The 23,629-nt window shown below is 33.5% G+C and overlaps 1 protein-coding gene across 3 annotated transcripts in view; it reads left to right on the top strand.

Moving 5' to 3' along the window:
• The first annotated feature begins 13,124 nt into the window (after positions 1–13,124).
• The window catches only part of LOC143058196 (alpha-galactosidase A-like), a 29,214-nt gene continuing 18,709 nt past the window's right edge, over positions 13,125–23,629 (top strand). Inside the window, exons 1-5 of one of the 3 annotated variants that reach the window (XM_076231656.1) lie at positions 13,126–13,385; positions 16,298–16,472; positions 19,832–20,009; positions 22,447–22,615; positions 23,170–23,249. In XM_076231656.1, the coding sequence (XP_076087771.1) occupies positions 16,312–16,472; positions 19,832–20,009; positions 22,447–22,615; positions 23,170–23,249 (588 nt within the window). In that variant the 5' untranslated portion in view covers positions 13,126–13,385; positions 16,298–16,311. Of the gene's footprint in view, positions 13,386–16,297; positions 16,473–19,831; positions 20,010–22,446; positions 22,616–23,169; positions 23,250–23,629 lie in introns of all 3 variants that reach the window. The other 2 variants (XM_076231655.1, XM_076231658.1) reach the window with 2 other exon arrangements.

Below are 23,629 nucleotides of genomic sequence, written 5' to 3'. Positions count from 1 at the left end.
AAGAAGGGATATAATTACGATACTGTTGTCAAGTCATTAAAGATTGCATATTTTGGCGTTAATATTTAAACACATTTATTCTAAAAACAGTTTTTGGCATGACACGGGTTATGTTCTTCTCATATATGTTATGATGGTATGATACTAAACCCCTAACGGGAAGGATTGTGCCTGATGTTCATATGATGAAATCGTAATCTTTCAGTCAGTTTAATTGAAGTCTGGAGCTGGCATGTCAGTTAACTGCTAGTAGTCTGTTGTTATTTATGTATTATTGTCATTTTGTTTATTTTCTTTGGTTACATCTTCTGACATATCAGACTCGGACTTCTCTTGAACTGAATTTTAATGTGCGTATTGTTGTGCGTTTACTTTTCTACATTGGTTAGAGGTATAGGGGGAGGGTTGAGATCTCACAAACATGTTTAACCCCGCCGCATTTTTGCGCCTGTCCCAAGTCAGGAGCCTCTGGCCTTTGTTAGTCTTGTATTATTTTAATTTTAGTTTCTTGTGTACAATTTGGAAATTAGTATGGCGTTCATTATCACTGAACTAGTATATATTTGTTTAGGGGCCAGCTGAAGGACGCCTCCGGGTGCGGGAATTTCTCGCTACATTGAAGACCTGTTGGTGACCTTCTGCTGTTGTTTTTTTATTTGGTCGGGTTGTTGTCTCTTTGACACATTCCCCATTTCCATTCTCAATTTTATACTCTATAGACTATTACACTCTCATGAAAAATAGTTCCACTGCAATAGTATCTAACTACGGAAATATGTTTAACCCCAAACGCCCCCGCCTATTTAAAAATAATTTAGCTGAATAATGATCCCTAGACAGTACAAGCTCTATATAGTTTTAAAGTCGTAAGTCCGAACCATTTGATTTGAGGAGACAGTCTTAGATATTTGAGAGAAAAAAAATTAACTCTGATTTTTGCCTTAAACAAAATTTATAGACGCAAAATAAAAATCTTGTCCACTATTTTGCTATTAGAAACGAAAATTCCCAACAGAAATATTTAGCATTAAATGAACATGATGAATAAAAGCGGGCATATTTTTTTGTGGCAGGGGTTTTCATGGTTGACCGGAATGTCTGTTTCGCCGAACTGATATATATGGAATAATTTTTTCAAGACCAGACTGCAACCTGCCTGCTGGGTGTGGCCTTTATGTCTTCATTTGTCGGCCGGCATTCATAAATTCATTGTCATTTCAGACTCATTCTTAGCCTTTGATTGATTTGGAACCCTTTACTTCCCTTAATGTTGTTGGTGAAACATATCAACCAAATATTTGGATAAAAATTGCTTGTTTGTCTATTTTTACTCGTGTCGGTCGTATTTCAAATTCAATCGAATAGCCCAGCGTATATCTTGTTAACAACAACAACTCTGTGAGGTTATTCTTACTTAACTTACAACAAACGTACGAACATTTTTCATGCCTATGTTTTACTGACACATCACACATTAAATGTATCAGTACATAGTTCTTGGATCCAAACTATCATTTAATGATAGAAATTAATAAGGAGATACAGCATCTAAAATGTCCAACCTTACACCTTACCAGCAATTACAAAATATGCATACCCCACGCCAGGAACCGTTTAAAAAGTGCATATTTCACTTATTTTATGTTTTAAGTCCTAAAAAGGGGCCAAACATAATTTTGCCTCGCTCCGCTCGTCGATCTTTGCAAAATACGGCCCCACTTTCAAAAAACCTGGATCCGCCCTGTTTATAGCTGACTATACGGTTGGCTTTTGCTCATTGTTGAATGCCGTACAGTGACCTATAGTTGTTAATGTCGGTGTCATTTTGTCTCTTTGAAGAGTTGTCTCATTGGCAATTACACCACATCTTCTTATATGTAGTCAAAATCACCGGAAAGAACTGATGAGAACTTGGACTTATTACATGAAGGAACTAGCACGTTAATCATGCAGAACAATACGCATCGACACGTCATTGTTGAGAAACAAATGAAAGCCTTGCTGTTGTTTGGAAATCACCGTTCTCATTCATTTAAAAGAATGTTTTTTTACTTTTATTTTAAGATTAAAGAAAACTGGGGAAAAAATCAGAGAATAATGCGTAAAAAATCAATTTTAAAGAATAGACTTATTTTTGGAAGATTAGAGAAAAAAGGGGGGAAATTAAATGTTTACAGAATAACAGACCCCCTAACTTGATAATATTTACGGATTTTATGAGTAACGCATTTCAGTGAAGAGGAAAAAATAACAATAACTTTTAACGCCCTACAGACTTGACCTATTTTGAAAATAAACATTGTTGATGTATTTATTTCAAATATTTCTATTAAAAAAGTGTTTTGTATTCAGAAATGCACTCTGTGTACATGAGATATTGTGCACATCTATTTCGTTAATTAAATGCTAAGTAGCCTTTTTTTTACTTCCCCATCTCTTTTTACCAATGCTAGCCAGTCCAGGCGCTAATGGATGGCGAAGGGACAAAGAAGATTCCTTTTAAAAACAATCTTTCTGAGGCCTCATCATTTTGTTAGAAGTTTGTATATTTTGGATGTAAAAAAAAGGATGCCTCAGTCGTTGTTATAGGGGAAATAGGGTCCCCAGTGCACTGCGTTGTGTGCATGTGGTGGAGAGTGTGAATAAACATGTATTTTTTGGCCAAATAGTAGTAATTTAAAAAATATTTCAATTAGTAATTTAGTGAATATTTTGTTTTAATCAATCTATTCAAAACTCTACATCAAAGATATGGATAGAGGACTGACCTTTGAAATTTACGCCATATTTTTTACCGGAAGTGTCAACTTTGTATTTAGGGGACGACCATTTGATATTCTTGGGGGGGGGGGGGGGGGGGGCAGGAGGATTTTGAAAATAAATAACTCAGCCTTGATAATCACAAAAATAAATGGTTTGTTCTGTGGTGGTTTGAAAATAAATAACCCAACTTGCAATGTATTGAAAATAAATAACTCAGCAGGTCTATAGCTTCTATGGCCTTCATCGGTTCAAAAACCCTTCAAAAATTTTTTTGCCTCGCTCCGCTCGGCAAAAGATGTTTGACAATACTTTTAAATTAGGCTAGGTAAAACCAAACTAAATTAACTTTAATACTATGTATGAACACATTACATGTATATTGCTTTGGAACATAAATGATTTATTTCTTGAAGAAAATTAAAAAAAAACTTAATCTAATTATATCAATTGTCTTTTATAACATACTTTTTACTATGTATTTGTGTTTCGTTTGTCCTGTCTCGCTATGTATTATCTTAAAATGTTTGTATATTGTCCTATTGTACACAAGTATGTGTCTGGGGTTATGAATGAAATCTTGAATCTTAAAATTTCTGCAGGGGATAATGATCTTTTCTGATTAAATGGTACATAATGACTGGACTATACATGTATAATTAACAAATATTTAAAAAAAATGTATGTTTTCGAGTATCATAAATATAGTTGTGAAAATGAATAATGAAAAATCTTGCTTCAATAGTGCAGAAAAAGAATAATCTGTCCTCTCAGTTTACAAAAATAAATAACTGATCAAAAACAAATCCTCCTGCCCCCCCTCTTCCCAGAATATCAAATGGTCGTCCCCTTAAACATTTACAACAGAATAGAATAAGTGGTTTTGGTGATAACTTAAAGCCAAAAGTTGAATGACCCAACGTTTTCTTTACATGTTAAAAAAGTTGAATATTTAAGTAATAAATCGATATTTCTATGTCCGCGATTTTTTTTATCTTACCGGAAGTCAGGGTTTTAAAGATATACGTCTTATAAATTATGTCCATGAGAAGCACTAAAGAAAGGTTTCTGCATAATGTAATGATAGTGGCAATACATTAAAACTCACTTCAATTACCCTTCCTAAAAAAAAACTTTTTTTAGTACAATGACCGCCATGTTGGATTTTACCGGCAGTAGTGTTTTTAAAGACATCTTATCTATATAATATATCCAAAAGTAGTCAAAAACAAAGGTTTGTACTGAATATTATGATAGAAGCATGATAATAACACCTTTTCAAATACTAGTCTTCGATATTAGGCTGATTCAAATATGGTGTCCGTCATTTTGAATTTTACCGGAAGTGAGACTTTTTTTTCAAATGCCTCCGTATCTGAAATCAAAGAGTAATAGTTGAGGAAAGTCTATGCCAAATTTCATGCTTGTAGCAGGATGTACACAATTCGTCTGATATATGCTTGTAGCCGCCGGACTATACTTAACTATGTCAGCAAAATTTGACATGTAAGCAGATCTTGACTTGCAGATCATTTTTGTGATTTAAAGTGTATCTTTATCTATTATAATTTTCTATGATATATGACAAAACGCAAAATAGGTGGTGAAAATCGTCTTTTAGGTGGTATGGGAGAATAGATTAAAAATGATTTTGCAACAAACTTAGTAATATTGTGAAATGTTCAAAAATATAATAAATATGATAGGTAAACGAACATTTTCTCAAGATACAGGTTGTGACAAAATGACACATTTGTATGGATTATACAGGGGGAAAAAAACAGCATTATGTGATCAGAAGCTAAATTAAATGATGGTGAACAAATGATAGAATATAGCTTTTAGAAAAGAAAATGCTTTGAAAACATTAATAGATAAGAAAGGTTCACCGTGCTCAAATGTAAAATAGCAAAAGATCATGTAGTAGTCTGTTGTTATTTATAAATATTTTATTGTCATTTTATTTCTTTTCTTTTGTTACATCTTCTAACATCGAACTCGGACTTCTCTTGAACTGAATTTTAATGTGCGTATTTTTATCCGTTTACTTATCTACATTGGCTAGAGATATAGGGGAGGGTTGAGATCTCATATACATGTTTAACCCCGCAGCAATTTTGCACGTGTCCCAAGTCAGGAGCATCTGGCCTTTTTAGTCTTGTATGATTTTTTATTTTAGTTTCTTGTGTATAATTCGGAGTTTAGTATGACGTCCATTATCACTGTACTAGTATACATATTTTTTAAGGGGCCAGCTAAATGACACCTACGGGTGCGGGAGTTTCTCGCTACATTGAAGACCCATTGGTGGCATTCGGCTGTTGTCTGCTCTGTTTTATAGTTATCTCCCCTAAAATTACCATTTAAAAACATTACTAATCAAACAAACAAAATCAAATTTTACTACCTTAATTACAAATTTGTCCTTGGGTTCTCTGTTATTTACATTTAAAAAAAGAAGAGGAAAGACAGTTACATTAAAGGGCAATAACTTAAATAAGAAGTCGCCTTCATATTGTCTTTATTGCAGATTTAAGATCCAGTATGAGGCAAAAAAACGCAAACAAAAAAATGGTCAAAATCATCATCAAAGGACATTTACTGTAAGTAGGATTCTATTAATGAGTTCGACCATGTTGTCTCACTTGTATAGAACTGATCATACTGATCATCATAAAGTTTTTCTGTCTCCATGGTCTCTATTTTAATTTTCAAAATAGTAGGCAAACACGAAAATAAATGGTAAAATCCATTTGAGGGCAATAAATCCAAATGAGTCCTTTGGACACAGATAATGATTCCGCTTGCATTTACCTTTAGAAAGGGACACAAACATGGCACAAGTGACACTACCCAAATTTGAACTTGATCGTACTTCTGTTAGTATAAGCATTTTGTATAAGTTTCATAACACTTGCTTAAGACGAACTTAAGTTAGAAAACAAAAACGACAAAGTCAGCATTTTCTTATTTATAAAGGGGCATAACTGGAAAAGTGATGCCACCATTTTGACCTGTGATTTGTAGTAATGCACATTGCACCTTTCATACCATTTTTTTAAGTAAAAGAACGGGAATAAAAAATCAACAGTTTTTGCAAAGGGACATAACTCTATAACAGTAAAAGTGAAGCCACCGAATTTCAAACTTGTTCTGGGTTATGTGGTAATAAGCATTGTGTTCAAGTTTAATAGCATTGGTTTAAGGCAAACCATAGTTAGAGAATGGAAACCAATTTTGGGACATCATCTGACTGTTTTGAAATGTATGAACAATCGGAAGAGCTCAACATCCTGCTGTTGTCAGATTTCTACCTTTTTTGTGGTTTTCAAAATAAAAGACAAAAATTAAATTTTACCCCATATATTGTATTTCCGGCGTGTTGGTAGGCGAGTTAATTAGATAATGGAAGTAATATTGAATATTTAAAACTTCCATGATTAGACATATTTTTTTAATGAGATACCCTAATGATGAGTGTTGCCAAGTTTGTTTAAATTTGGCCCAGTAACTTTAGAGTATTTTTTTTGTAAAAGTTAACGGTCGACGACGACGACGGACGCCGGACGCTACTTGATTAGAAAAGCCTATTTGGTCAAAAGAGCCAGATGGGCTAAAATAATTGAGTATGTTTTTTGATGAAAAAGATAAAAGCATTGCATGTTTGATAGCATTCAGTTATAAATAATGTTATGTGCATAACTTAAAATTTTAGCTATGTAATACTTCTTACAAACTATCAAACACAAAACGCAAAAAATCATAAATATGCACGATACCAATAAAAATTTCTGCCTCTGTTGACAATATGCGCAATCACTTATGTATGTTTACTTTTGTAATAATAAAACATGGCAGGGGGTTTTGATGTTCAAAACGAAACCGGCAAAAGATATACACATTTTTATATCGGACATAAAGCAAAATCAGCGGACAAAAAGCAAAACGGACAAAAAGCAACGGACAAAAAGCAAAAGTTTCGGACAAAAAGCAAAATTATCGGACAAAAGGCGAAACGGACAAAAAGCAACGGACAAAAAGCAAAAGTTTCGGACAAAAAGCTAAATTATCGGACAAAAGGCGAAACGGACAAAAAGCAACGGACAAAAAGCAAAAGTTTCGGACAAAAAGCAAAATTATCGGACAAAAAGCAAAAGCGGACAAAAAGCAAATTGCGGACAAAAAGCACCGTATCAGACGCGTTACATCCAAAATTAAATTATATATGTAAGACTCAGATCGACGTCCGGTCTCAAATCGACGTCCGTGTCTCAAATCGACGTCCAAATCTGACGTCACAATAAAATAACATTCCAAATCGACGGCCAATTTTATGTCTAATCGACGTCCATTCTTTTGGTTTCTCTAATCGACGTCCAATTTTAAGCTTCTCAAATCAACGTCTGTTTGGACACAAAATATAAAATTTAACTGAACCGGCAAAAGCAGCTGAAACCGTTAGACTTTTAAACAAAATTGTGACAAATAAGATTTATCAAAGAAAAAAAAACAGGTAGTGAAATCAGTTTTTAAATTTTAGAGACTACATGAAAATAAGGAGATATGGTATGATTTTCAATGGGACAACTATCCAACAGAGTTCAAATAAAGGGGATGTCAGCGTCGATTATAGGCATCCGTGCGGCTTTTAACAATGATAAAAACCCATACCGTTAAAGGTTATAATAGGCCACGGCATGAATAATGTAAACAATTCAAATTATAAAATTAACGGTCTTATTAATAAAAAAAACAATTCCGAAAAACAAAAATGACAGACATAAATCATCGAAAACCATTGCACTTCAGTCCCATAAAGAATATGTCGGGGTTAAACATGTGTGTGCGCACTTAACCTAGACCAGTGGTGTAACAGCACAACATAGAACATACTGCCAATTTCTTGCGTATATGATTCACTCCAGGTGTAAAGCTTAGACATTTGTTGAAAATATCTTACAGAGTCAGAATTATAATTCTCTCAAAACAATTCGCTGTACTTCTTTATTTTGTCAATTGTTGAAGACTGAATAATGCCCTCTAGATGGCGTTTGGTCTCTTTGTCGTTGGGTTGCTTTTACCCTTAAATGCATGTCATTTATTAATAGGAATAGGAATGACACACTATTATGTAGATCGAGTGTATTAACTTTTTATCAAAATAAACATTTTAAAATATGCATGTTGCCTATTTCGGGTTGAAAAAAATCTATATGGAAAGTATCATGTATACATTTTTGAAAGTTTAGTTGTCGTAAGAACCCAACAAAACATGTACATGTATAAGTGTAAATTAAGTCTAGTAATTTATTATTTATTGATATTGGACATCGATTATAAAAGACGATTACAATCAATCGGACGTCGGTTGTCACATTGGACGTCGATTGGAGTATCAAAATATTGGACGTCGATTTGAGAATGTGACGTCAGATTTGGACGTCGATTTGAGAAACAGACGTCGATTAGAGGCCGGACGTCGATCTGAGTCTAACATATATAAGGAGAACATATATATGGGGGTCTTGGTAAGAGCATCGATCTGTATCTTTATATTTAAGCACCCAATTATGCTGTATTCTTTTTATTTTGCCCTTTCTTCATGTTTTGTCGCTATTATTCTTCACAACCTCATAGATGTATCACTAAAATTGAGAATGGAAATGGGGAATGTGTCAAAGAGACAACAACCCGACCATTGAGCATACAACAGCAGAAGGTCACCAACAGGTCTTCAATGCCGCGAGAAATTCCCGCACCCGGAGGCGTCACTAAGCTGGCCCCTAAACAAATATATATACTAGTTCAGTGATAATGAACGCCATACTAAACTCCAAATTGCACACAAGAAACTAAAATTAAAAATAATACAAAACAAAGGCAAGAGAGTAATGACTTGGGACAGGGGCAAAATTGCGGCGGGGTTAAACATGTTTATGAAATCTCAACCCTCCCCTATACCTCTAGCCAATGCAGAAAAGTAAACTGTTTACTTTTAAGATACAACATAAATAAGGCAAAATGACAAAATACATGAATAAAGAATATACCCCAGTTCGAACCCTTTTAATCGCATATTGTAATACAGTTTTGTATATTTATCATAATAACTTAGCACAATTTAGGACCACCATGCATGAAACTTAGTTACAACATTAAAAAACGATATAAAATATATTGTAATGTAAAACTATCAAATCATAATAATTCAAACTCTACTCAGTATAATTTCAAACATCCTCCCCTGAACATGTCGAAGATGTCGTCTGTTGTAGGACTAACTAAAGAAGGTTCTCTTGCCAAAGTCGCAGACGACTACAGAGCACACTTAATGTACTATTTGTCATGCGCAAGCTCGTGCATTGGCATTGAAGACATTCCAAGTTCCCGATTGATTCGATTCATGGATTATGGTCGTTTTAGTCTTAACCTCGGAGAAACGGAGGAATTAATAACCTTGTGTATCAAATTTTCACCTTACAGACTTAAAGATAAGTGCTTCTTCCTTGATGAGAAATTATGTAAAGATGGAGGCAATGCGTTTTATGACGCCGACGCCAAGTTTTCGGTAGCAGAAAGTGCGTATATTTCTGGAAAAATGAGAAAAATTGGAAGTGTTATGGCTTATTCTGAAAAATGGGTATTTATTTGTTGGGAAAATCCAATGAAGACTGCCGTGCCAACATTCAAAGGATATTAATATTGTGAATTTAGTCACTTATAATGGTTACGTATAGAAATGTAAGAACGATACAAAATGATATGGAACAGGAAACATATCGACAAAGTGCAAGTACTTTAAATTACAATTAAAAAGATATGTAGGAAGATATTTTATTGAATTAAATTATCATAATCACATTGTACAATATAGTATTCTTTTTTTGGCCCCTTTTTTTCAATAGTCCTGGTTGAGATCTCAAAAAACAAGTTTAACCCAGCCGCATGTTTGCGCCTGTCCCAAGTCTGGAGCCTCTGACCGTTGTAAGTCTTGTATGCTTTTTGATTTTAGTTTCTTTTATATATATAGGAGTTAAGTATGACGTCCATTATTTCTGAATTTACTAGTATTGATTTTTGTTTAGTGGCCAGCTGAAGCACGCCTGCTGCATTACAACAACCCGACCATAGAGCAGACAACAGCTGAGAAGGTCACCAACAGGTCTTCAATGCAACGAGAAATTCCAGCACCCGGAGGCATTCTTCAGCTGGCCCATAAACAAATATATGCTAGTTCAGTGATAATGAACGCAATACTATATACTTGTATATAAATTTTAACGGTAAAAGTACATATTTGCATGCCGTCAATATCACAAACCAGCTCCCCAGCTTTTCGATGAGTTGACATACTGAGGAACGTTGACTATCGACTGACGCCCGAATAAGTTAAATCCATTATTTCTTGTTCTTAAAAAGCGTTGAATCAAATGAGACCAGTATGGGATAAACGTCTTTTCCTTTTAAAACACAATTGAGCAAACCAGGTTTTTTTCATTTCCTTGATATTGTGACAAAGCCTCCAATTCCTCATCAATTAAGAATGAGCATGAAATGAGTTTTACTGCTATAAAAGCAGAAAAATAACTTATCAAACAATGTTTGCACCTGTCCTAAGTCAGGAATCTGATGTACAGTAGTTGTCGTTTGTTAATGTAGTTTATATATGTTTCTCGTTTCTTGTATCTTTATATAAATTAGAACGTTGGTTTTCCCGTTTGAATGGTTTTACACTTGTAATTTTGGGGCCCATTATAGCTTGTTGTTCGGTGTGAGCCAAGGCTCCGTGTTGAAGGCCGTACCTTGACCTATAATGGTTTACTTTTTTTTTTTATTTGGATGGAGAGTTGTCTTATTGGCACTCATACCACATCTTCCTACACCTAATCACCTCTTCTTCGAATAAAATATATACTGGCAAATGTTTATTGTTATCCGCATAAGACAGATCGATAGAATTTCACTCCTCTGGATAAAATCTACCTGTGAAATATCATGTCTGAAAACTAGAGGCTCTAAAGAGCCTGTGTCGCTCACCTTGGTCTATGTGAATATTAAACAAAGGAAGCAGATGGATTCATGACAAAATTGTGTTTTGGTGATGGTGATGTGTTTGAACGTCTTACTTTACTGAACATTCTCGCTGCTTACAGTTATCTCTATCTATAATGAACTTGGCCCAGTAGTTTCAGTGGAAAATGTTAGTAAAAATTTACAAATTTTATAAAAATTGTTAAAAATTGACTATAAAGGACAATAACTCCTTAGGGGGTCAATTGACCATTTCAGTCATGTTGACTTATTTGTAAATCTTACTTTGCTGTACATTATTGCTGTTTACAGTTTATCTCTATCTATAATAATATTCAAGATAATAACCCAAAACAGTAAAATTTCCTTAAAATTACCAATTTAGGGGCAGCAACCCAACAACGGGTTGTCCGATTCATCTGAAAATTTCAGGGCAGATAGATTTTGACCTGATAAACAATTTTACCCATGTCAGATTTGCTCTAAATGCTTTGGTTTTTGAGTTATAAGCCAAAAACTGCATTTTACCCCATTGCTCTATTTTTAGCCATGGCGGCCATCTTGGTTGGATGGCCGGGTCACCGGACACATTTTTTAAACTAGATACCCCAAAGATGATTGTGGCCAAGTTTGGATTAATTTGGCCCAGTAGTTTCAGAGGAGAAGATTTTTGTAAAAGATTACTAAGATTTACGAAAAATGGTTAAAAATTGACTATAAAGGGCAATAACTCCTAAAGGGGTCAACTGACCATTTCGGTCATGTTGACTTATTTGTAAATCTAACTTTGCTGAACATTATTGCTGTGAACAGTTTATCTCTATCTATAATAATATTCAAGATAATAACCAAAAACAGTAAAATTTCCATAAAATTACCAATTTAGGGGCAGCAACCCAACAACGGGTTGTCCGATTCATCTGAAAATTTCAGGGCAGATAGATCTTGACTTGATAAACAATTTTACGTCGTCAGATTTGCTCTAAATGCTTTGGTTTTTTAGTTATAAGCCAAAAACTGCATTTTACCCCCCCTATGTTCTATTTTTAGCCATGGCGGCCATCTTGGTTGGATGGCCGGGTCATCGGACACATTTTTAAAACTAGATACCCCAAAGATGATTGTGGCCAAATTTGGATTAATTTAGCCCAGTAGTTTCAGAGGAGATGATTTTTGTAAAAGATTACTTAGATTTACGAAAAATGGTTAAAAATTGACTATAAAGGGCAATAACTCCTAAAGGGGTTATTTGTAAATCTAACTTTGCTGAACATTATTGCTGTTTACAGTTTATCTCTATCTATAATAATATTCAAGATAATAACCAAAAACAGTAAAATTTCCTTAAAATTATTAATTCAGGGGCAGCAACCTATCAACGAGTTGTCCGATTCATCTCAAAATTTCAGGGCAGATAGATCTTGACCCGATAAACAATTTTACCCGATGTCAGATTTGCTCTAAATGCTTTGGTTTTTGAGTTATAAGCCAAAAACTGCATTTTACCCCTTTGTTCTATTTTTACCCATGGCGGCCATCTTGGTTGGTTGGGCGGGTCACCGGACACAATTTTTAAACTAGATACCCTAATAATGATTTTGGCCATGTTTGGTTAAATTTGGCCCAGCAGTTTCAGAGGAGAAGATTTTTGTAAAAGTTAACGACGACGGACGACGACGGACGACGGACGACGCCGGACGCCGGACGCCAAGTGATGAGAAAAGCTCCACTTAGCTCTTCGGGCCAGGTGAGCTAAAAATGTACTATGACAAATTATCCCCTGGATAAAATATCACAGAGGAAGAAATAAACTGTTTAACGAATAAATAAATCAGTATAACATTTATCTTAATAATTACATTAGATGTATGTTTCATTATGACACTTTATTCTGATTGGCTAACTGCACATCACATGCTATTCCGTAAGCAATTGCATTGCTCAATAAAACTTTTCATTCATGATAACACGTGGTCCCACAATAAAGTGCACAGGTGAATTAAATAAAACAATAATAAAATTCGTGTTTTCATGATCATTGCTAAAAAAATGTAATTATAAGTATTGAATGCTTCTTTTTGTAACTTCATAGGGTTGTAAAAGCGTTCACCGTGCTCACATTTTCAGACAAAATCTACTTCGGTCAACGCTTCCGCGCTTCATACAAAATGTATTTCGGTCGACGCTTTTACACCCCAATGAAGTTACAAAAAGAAGCATTCAATTCTTAAGTGAAAGCTTTTAGTTATTGTTTTTTAAATTTGTCTTTTAACTTCCTGATTAATGAAGCATGTCTCTACCCCACATATCATGCGAAGCGGAACCGTTTATAAATAAGAACTGTAGTTCACAAAAGGACATTTAAGACATCTCATACCGGTATTTGTATTTTTTACGGTAATTATTATGATATAATTTTTAATCGATACAAGAAAACCTATATCGCAGAGCAGTTTGGATTATTTTGATGTCGATTTGTGTAGGTTCTAGTTGATATTTTATATTTTCGCTGTAAACGATGAAGAACTTGGTATAGGATGTAGCTGACGGATTTACTTGTCAGCAAACAAACAAAGAAGCCAAGGTAAGATCAGGTAAAGTTCTTATCATTTTCGTCACAAATGCTTCCACATGAACAATATTAAACAGTTTTCAATTGAATCCATAAGAATTGAAGTAACCATTTTTTTTAAAACAGTTATACGTACATTTGCAAATGATTGAATTTTCTATCAGTCCAAAAGCGGAAGTAAGTTACTACTAATATATATTTAAATCTACCATGCAAATCTATCTTACGACTCTTCTACATTTCTATATGATAACTATTGTCTGTATTTGTGTGTGTTCATAAAATTTTTCTGTTTACTTATGTATGAATATTTTGAGAATTATATTGACGTAAACCCTTCAATTGACTGTCACTTCTATAGACAAATACATCCTCGTTCTCCGAATACCTTTCGAGAAGATTGTTTAAATATTTTATAATTCCTGACACATTTATGTAGTCTAAATCGATGAAGTCATGTATTCATAATGTTTTTGGTTAAGATTTCTTTCTTCTTTATGTCTGGTCCACAATTATCTGTTCTTTATATTTAAAATTTAAACACCCATTTATTCTCTATTCGTCTAGTTCATTTTTGCCCTAATGGTCTCCATTCTTTATTTTGTTGGTCCTTTTTCTCAAAACTGTAAGTTTGGCCTATTATTTCTATTCTGTAGATCCAAATCATGTAGACACTATATTACTTGGAGATCGAAAACAATCATCATTTTCTATTTCATCGTTTTACGATCGATTCCAAACAAATTAAAATAACACCTGGGACTTGTGATTTTTCATTTCTTGTGATGAGTAAGCGAGTGATGATAGTTATACATTTAAATCAGAATAAACCACTTACAATAAAAATTAAACCAGATAAAAACAGTCGTGTATGAGGCCCAATGAACAAATGTAAGTATGTTAGTTGTTTCTTATTGTGGGACAAAACAATGCGGAGATCATTGGGACATTCATAGGTTTAAAACGCATTAGTCTGTGGGACAAAATAATGCGGAGATCATTGGGACATTCATAGGTTTAAAACGCATTAGTCTGTGGGACAAAACAATGCGGAGATCATTGGGACATTCATAGGTTTTATAACGCATCAGTCTGTGGGACAAAACAATGCGGAGATCATTGGGACATTCATAGGTTTTATAACGCATCAGTCTGTGGGACAAAACAATGCGGAGATCATTGGGACATTCATAGGTTTTATAACGCATCAGTCTGTGGGACAAAACAATGCGGAGATCATTGGGACATTCATAGGTTTTATAACGCATCAGTCTGTGGGACAAAACAATGCGGAGATCATTGGGACATTCATAGGTTTTATAACGCATCAGTCTGTGGGACAAAACAATGCGGAGATCATTAGGACATTCATAGGTTTTATAACGCATCAGTCTATGGGACAAAACAATGCGGAGATCATTGGGACATTCATAGGTTTTATAACGCATCAGTCTGTGGGACAAAACAATGCGGAGATCATTGGGACATTCATAGGTTTCATAACGCATCAGTTTGTGGGACAAAACAATGCAGAGATCATTGGGACATTCATAGGTTTTATAACGCATCAGTCTGTGGGACAAAACAATGCGGAGATCATTGGGACATTCGTAGGTTTTATAACGCATTAGTCTGTGGGACAAAACAATGCGGAGATCATTGGGACATTCATAGGTTTTATAACGCATTAGTCTGTGGGACAAAACAATGCGGAGATCATTGGGACATTCATAGGTTTTATAACGCATCAGTCTGTGGGACAAAACAATGCGGAGATCATTGGGACATTCATAGGTTTTATAACGCATTAGTCTGTGGGACAAAACAATGCGGAGATCATTGGGACATTCATAGGTTTTATAACGCATCAGTCTGTGGGACAAAACAATGCGGAGATCATTGGGACATTCATAGGTTTTATAACGCATCAGTCTGTGGGACAAAACAATGCGGAGATCATTGGGACATTCATAGGTTTTATAACGCATCAGTCTGTGGGACTAAACAATGCGGAGATCATTGGGACATTCATAGGTTTTATAACGCATCAGTCTGTGGGACAAAACAATACGGAGATCATTGGGACATTCATAGGTTTTATAACGCATTAGTATGTGGGACAAAACAATGCGGAGATCAATGGGAAATTCATAGGTTTTATAACGCATTAGTCTGTGGGACAAAACAATGCGGAGATCAATGGGAAATTCATAGGTTTTATAACGCATCAGTCTGTGGGACAAAACAATGCAGAGATCATTGGGACATTCATAGGTTTTATAACTCATTAGTCTGTGGGACAAAACAATGCGGAGATCATTGGGACATTCATAGGTTTTATAACGCATTAGTCGATGGGACAAAACAATGCGGAGATCATTGGGACATTTATAGGTTTTATAACGCATTAGTCGATGGGACAAAACAATGCGGAGATCATTGGGACATTCAAAGGTTTTATAACGCATTAGTCTGTGGGACAAAACAATGCGGAGATCATTGGGACATTCATAGGTTTTATAACGCATTAGTCTGTGGGACAAAACAATGCGGAGATCATTGGGACATTCATAGGTTTTATAACGCATTAGTCTGTGGGACAAAACAATGCGGAGATCATTGGGACATTCATAGGTTTTATAACGCATCAGTTTGTGGGCCTTTTATAACTGACTATGCGGTATGGGCTTTGCTCATTGTTGAAGGTAGTATTGTGACCTCTTGTCAATTTCTGTACCATTTGGTCTCTTGTGGAGAGTTGTCTCATTGGCAAGCATACCACATCTTCTAATGCTTATATATCAATGCAAAAAAATATAAAAAGAAAAATGGCATAAAAAATTAAAGACTATAGAAATTAAGGACATCCCATCCAAACCCTCAGAATACCTGGATCCGTCAATGTGTCAAAATATTTGTTTCGACAATTTACAGATTGACATTGCTAAATGATGATGTTCCCTGTGGCTGTAATTTATAGTGTATTGATAAACTACTTAACCGTAGCTTTGGACAATGGGTTAGCTAGGACTCCTCCAATGGGTTGGATGTCATGGGAAAGATTCCGATGCTTTACCGATTGTGAGGCTGAACCCGATAACTGTATAAGGTAAGTTTGAATACAGGCACAGCTTTACCGATTGTGAGGCTGAACCCAATAACTGTATAAGATACGTTTGAATATATAGACACTTGCTACGACTACGTTGGAACGTAACAACAACAAAACAGCTATAACGGTGGACACTAAAAACCGCAATGTTAGGTTGGGTTACTAACCCATTGATTACGAACGTTATGATTGATGTTTATGTTTGTGTGACATTGCGTTATTGTAATTGTAGTGAATTTTAAATTTAAGCCTCTTCCTTACTTAACACCATTTGCGAGTATGGTGTTGAGAAACGATGCCGGTAGTCCGTCGGAAGGGGACGATAAATGGCTGACGCTGGTTAAGAGTAAGCAAAATATTATGGACATAACAGACACCCTTGTAGATTTCGAAAAGAGCAGACAAATCAGTGCCGCTACAAGGCAACCAGCACAGTGTAAAGGGATTACTTTAAGTTGTATTAACTTGTTTTCCGATCCACTATAGATGAATATGTTAACACTGACCGTGATTTCACATAGAAAACAGTTTACTATGGCAAGCCGTTTTACTATTTATTCTAACTTCAAGATATCTAATAAACTTTATAAGATATCTTATATAGTTTATAAGATATCTTATATAGTTTATAAGATATCTTATATAGTTTATAAGATATCTTATATACTTTATAAGATATCTTATATACTTTATAAGATATCTTATATAGTTTATAAGATATCTCATATAATTTTCTTTATAAGATATCTTATAAACTAAATAAGATATCTTATAAACTATATGAAATATCTTATAAAGTATATAAGATATCTTATAAACTATATGAGATATCTTATAAAGTATATAAGATATCTTATATAAAAATATTTATAAGATATCTTATAAACTTTATAAGATATCTTATATACTTTATAAGATATCTTATATACTTTATGAGATATCTTATATAGTTTATAAGATATCTTATAAAGAAAATTATATGAGATATCTTATATACTTTATAAGATATCTTATAAACGGGACTTCAACCATTATTTTTGAATAACAAACGCTCCCTACATCAGAACCGCAGAAAATTAAAAATTATAATTAAATGCGATTCCTTCAACCAACATACGTTATAAATCTGAAGACTTTACACCGTTTTATTTAATTTCATTTATATGAAAGTTTGTTGCCTATAATTAAGATATTAACTAACAGTGTTTCGGGATTTTTTGCTTATACTATTAAAGCATGGGTCCCTTTTCAAAAGTCTCCCAACTATTCCCTCAGTTTAGCAAGGTATTCTTTGATAATTTTGTTACGCTTATATGCTATGATAGGCACCTGGGTGAAAATTTTACTGCATTTTTTGTCTTTTTGCAGATTGCTCCAATGTTTTCTTATAACTTTACTAAGGTTTTTTACCATCGGATTAATTTTGTTCGCCATGTTAAAGAAATCTTCAACCTGTTTTAATGTGCCTGTGAATACCTTGCTAATTCAAAAAAATAGTTGGGAGACTTTTGAAAAGGGACCCATGCTTTAATAGTATAAGCAAAAAATCCCGAAACACTGTTAGTTATTATCTCAATTATAGGCAACAAGCTTTCATATGAATGAAATTAAATAAAACGGTGTAAAGTCTTGAGATTTATTACGTATGTTGGTTGAAGGAACCGCATTTAATAATGATTTAAAGGGAGACTTTGATTTTCAATGAAATTATTTATATAAGATATCTTATAAATTTTAGGAGATATCTTATAAATAATTTTTATATAAGATATCTTATAAAACATATAAGATATCTCATATAATATATAAGATATCTTATAAAGTATATAAGATATCTTATAAAGAAAATTATATGAGATATCTTATAAATTATATGAGATATCTTATAAACTATATAAGATATCTTATAAAGTATATAAGATATCTTATAAAGTTTATAAGATATCTTATATAATTTATAAGATATCTCATATAATTTTCTTTATAAGATATCTTATATACTTTAGAAGATATCTTACATACTTTATAAGATATCTTCTTAAGTTTATAAGATATCTTATAAAGTATTTAAGATATCTTATAAAGTTTATAAGATATCTTATAAAGTATATAAGATATCTTCTTAAGTTTATAAGATATCTTATAAAAACTGGATTATATAAGATATATATCTTATATATTATATGAGATATCTTATATATTTTATGAGATATCTTACATATTATATGAGATATCTTGAAGTTAGAATAAATAGTAAAACGGCTTGCCATAGTTTACCCTTTCGGAGCACCTGAAATCACTCCAAGTTTTTTATGGGGTTCGAGTTGCTTAGTCTTTAGTTTTCTATGTTGTGTCTTCTGTACTATAATTTGTCTGTTTGTCTTTTTTATACGCCCGTCAAAATTTTGACAGGACGTATTATGGTATACAAATGTCCGGTGTCCGTCCGTCTGTCTGTCCGTCCGTCTGTCTGTCCGTCTGTCCGTCCGTCCGTCCGTCTGTCTGTCTGTCCGGCGTAAACATGTCGCACCGTAACTTGAGAACGACTTATCTAAATTTCATGAAACTTAATATAGTTGTTTTTTATGATGGTCAAATGATCTGTATACTTTTTGGTGAAAATAAGATTTAAACGTTTTGAGTTACGGCACTTTGTAACTAAAACAGGTGTTTGTCTTTTTTCACATGTCACACCGTATCTCAAAAACGATTCTTGATTATTGCTTTAAACTTTACACACTTCTTAGTTATATCAATCTTAATATCTGTATACTTTTTGGTGATGATTCAAAATTTCATTTTTCAGTTATTGAGTATTTTGTAAAAAAGGGGGAGGGTTTTTTTACATGTCGCGCCGTATCTCAAAAACGATTTATGATTATTGCTTAAAACTTTACACACTTCTTTGTTATATTAATCTAAAGATCTGTATGCTTTTTAATGATTGATTCAAAATTTTATTTTTAGTGATATTTATAAAAAAAAAAAAACAGGGGGGGGGGGGGGGGGGGGGTTCACATGTCCCGCCGTGTCTCAAAAACAATAAATGGTTATTGCTTAAAACTTTCTCAGAAAATAATTATGATTATTGCATAAAACCTCCACACAAGACGTCGGGCGTATCATGCGCCCATGGCGCAGCTGTTTATTATTTTTAGCCATTGCGTTGTCAGTTTATTTTCTATCTATGAGTTTGGCTCTCCCTCTGGTATCTTTCGTCCCTCTTTTACAAATTACTGTTGTTATGCTAGCTGAATGAAGATTGACGATTGGAAATAAAGGCAGCTGCTCTAATGCGAAAATTGTAATTGTTTGCGTTTGATACATACAAATGAAATTATATATGATTGTTTCAGCGCAAAGCTGTTGATGCAAATGGCCGATCAGATGGTAGATGGCGGGTATCTTGATGCTGGTTATGAGTACTTGGCAGTTGACGATTGTTGGATGGCACATCAGAGAAATAGCAGCGACGGCAGATTAATGGCAGACCCACTAAGATTCCCTGGTGGTATGAAACCTGTCATAGACTATGTATGTACAAATGTAAACAAATAAATTTAACTGTTTCCTATTTCAAATTCAAATTCTAATAAAACAAATCCCTGATCAGACTAGAAAGAATAAAAGTAGTAGCACTTGAAAGTAGATAATTATTACATTCTGTTCAAAGAAATTAACTTACATATGTTAGAAAATTATCCAATTCCTGAAATGATACCATGCATAATGTCTGATATTATAATTTTTGCATTGCCTCGAATGATACACTGTACAATGCTGGGATGGGTACCATGCACGATGCCTGGAATGATACCATAAGCAATGTCTATGTATGTACAAATGTAAAGAAAAAAATGTTACTGTAACAAATCCCTGATGAGACTAGAAAGAATAAAAGTAGTAGTACAAGCCAGTTAATAGTTATGACTCTCTGTTCAAAGAAACTTTTAGGAATTTTTGGTCCTCAATGCTCTTCAACTTCGTACTTTATTTGGTCTTTAAAACATTTTTGGATTCGAGCGTCACTGATGAGTCTTTTGTAGACGAAACGCGCGTCTGGCTTAAATATAAAATTTTAATCCTGGTATCTATGATTATAGTTTATTTACATGTGTTAGAAAATTATCCAATTCCTGAAATGATACCATAATCAATGTTTGGAATAATACTGTGCACAATGCCTGAAATGATACAATACGCAATGCCTGGAATGGTACGATGTGAAATGCTGAGATGGATACCATGCACATTTTCCTGGAATTATATCACATAGTCAAATATCACCAGTTATTACATTCCAGAGTCATATATATATATATATATAGCAGATTCCTCGGCAAGGAATTTAATAAAACTCTGTTGATATCAGATGACGCTTTAGTAGACTGTTTGATATTTTGTACGGTTAACCAAACTATCGGTAGTTTTTCTACATCATTTAACTTGGTTTAAAAGTTTAACTAAAATATTTCTTTCTCCTTATCGTTATCAATTTCTATACTTTTTACTTTGCTTAATACTAGTAGTAGAATTGATAATTGAAACGATGAATGCCTTAAAGAGACAACAACCCAACCAAATAACAGCAAACAGCTCAAGGCCATCAATGGGTCTTCAACATGTATACAAGATAGCCCAATCACACCCGTTGAAATACAGAAACTTTAGGGTGTATATATTGACAAACATTTGGACTGGAAATTTCAAATTGACTATGTATGTAAAAACTTAAGTTCTCGTATCGCACTGCTATCTAGAATTAAGAAATTTTTGGATATAAGTAGTAGAAAGCTGTTTTATAATGCTTATATTCTGCCCATATTTGATTTTTGTTGCTCAATATGGGGAAATTGCTATGAAGATGGATATAAAAAAATTCTTAAAATGCAGAAAAGAGCTGCAAGGATTATACTTGATGCACCAATACTAACACCTAGTATAAATTTATTTAAAGAGCTAAAGTGGTTGAATTTCAAATCTCGAATTTCATATCATAAACTTATTCTTGTTCATAAAATTCTAAACGATAAAGCACCTGATTACTTAAAGGAACTCTGTTGTCCAATTGTTAACCTACATAGTAGAAATCTAAGGTCATCTGCAAATAATAATTTAGCTGTTGTACGACCGAACACAAATTCAATGAAGAAATCTTTTGCATATAGCTCATCTATACTTTGGAATAAACTACCAAATGAAATAAAATGTTGTGAAAACCTGGACACTTTTAAACAAAAATGTGTTGATTTCTTGTCTATAAATGATTTATAACAACCTACTCAAATATTCTAATGATTTGAATGTTATGTATATATATATATATCAATGAATTTATTTTTCTCTTGTTCTACAGACAGTTTATAGTTAGTATGAATAGTGCATTTACATAATATGTTAGAAACTGTAAGCTTTGTAATATTTGTACTGTTTGTTCTTTGTGAGGGCCTCAGGGTAGATTAGCACAAGCTAATTGAGTCACCCTCTGTAAATAAAGTCATTACTTACTTACTTACTTACTTACTTACTAACACAGCGAGAAAACAAAGTATTTACTCTGTACTATCTAGCTGTCGCTAGGTCTGGATGAGGTGTTCTTCATTTCTGTATTAATTTTCTATGTAATTTTTCTCTGTTTTTTAATACTTCATTACTCTATTATTCTCTATTTTTCATCTATTCTTTATATTTTTTACCTTTTATTCTGTACTTTGTGTCCATTATCTCCTATTCTGTAAACCCATCCGGACCCTCGTTCGTGTGATTATCTCACTTTTTGTTTGTTATCTTACTGTCTCTTTCTAATTGATTTTCTTTTACGAGATTTCACCATTGGTAAACTATTATTGTCTAAATATAATTAGATCTAGCTGTTATAATCAATAAAACCGAAATACAAGACCAACCAACTAAGCTTAATTTCTAAAGGTTTTAAATGAATTGGAAATAAATTGATTCATGTTACTTTTAGATTCACTCCAAAGGTCTAAAGTTTGGTCTTTATGGTGATGTTGGTTCAAAGACGTGTCAAGGTTACCCTGGAAACGAATTCTATATACCTTTGGATGCTGAGACTTATGCTTCGTGGGGTGTGGACATGTTAAAAATAGATTGTTGTTACGCATCACATAGTGTTGAGGGTAAGTTAGTGAATTAAAATGTATAACGATTCTAGCGCAATAGCACAATACTGCCAAATATCCAGAAATCTTCATTTGCATAGACTTAGTGGTGTGCAATAGCGAGAAATATCAAATTGCACAATAGAAAAAATCTTTAAATGAACAGAATTGCTCAATCTTCACTTGAAAAATTATACAAATATTTCAATCATTTTGTCAAAAATTTGATCACGGTCCAAATTCAGACAGTATCAAGCTTGAATATTGTGCCAAAACTTTCAACAACTGTTCAAGGTTCGACCTCTGCGGTCGTATCAGGCTGCGTTTGACGAAGCATTGAATTGATGTGTGATCACTTGGCCATTTTTATAGTGATCATTTGATTATCAGACTATATATTTCATGATTATTTGATAATTTGATAACATAGGACTGTATTTTTGATGATTTGATAACCTTGTTTAACAAAATAATGAATCACTATATGATTATATTGGCAAGAAAGTTGTGATTATGTTATTCCTTTGACACCCCATGAGGTGCCTCATTATAAAGAATTTTGTATGTTTCAGGTATTGAAGTGATGGGATTTTTCCTGAACAAAACTGGGCGACCATTTTTATATGTTTGTTGTAGTTGTGCTAACCCTGAAGTAAGTATTGGAAAGATGAAAATTAATAAGAAAACCACTAGGAATAGTCAAATAATGCTTCAATCAATTACCATATCGATATGTTTGCACCCATTTGCGTCAATTTATTAACTAATCTATATGTATGCACTCATTAGATTCAACCAATCGATACACATTTATTTATCATCGTTGTCGTCAATCAATTAACCAATTGATATTTTTTGAACCCATTGGTGTCAACAGTTACTAATCAACATAATGATATGTATGCGCCCATTTGTGTGAATCGATTAGCCAATCAATATGTATGTACCGTCATTGACGTCAATCAGTCAACCAATCAATATGTATGTACCATCATTAACGTCAATCATTCAACCAATCAATATCACGGTGCA

Source organism: Mytilus galloprovincialis, chromosome 14 (assembly GCF_965363235.1).
Source record: "Mytilus galloprovincialis chromosome 14, xbMytGall1.hap1.1, whole genome shotgun sequence".
Taxonomy (NCBI): Eukaryota; Metazoa; Mollusca; class Bivalvia; order Mytilida; family Mytilidae; genus Mytilus; species Mytilus galloprovincialis.
This window is presented reverse-complemented; position numbering and strand designations above follow the sequence as displayed.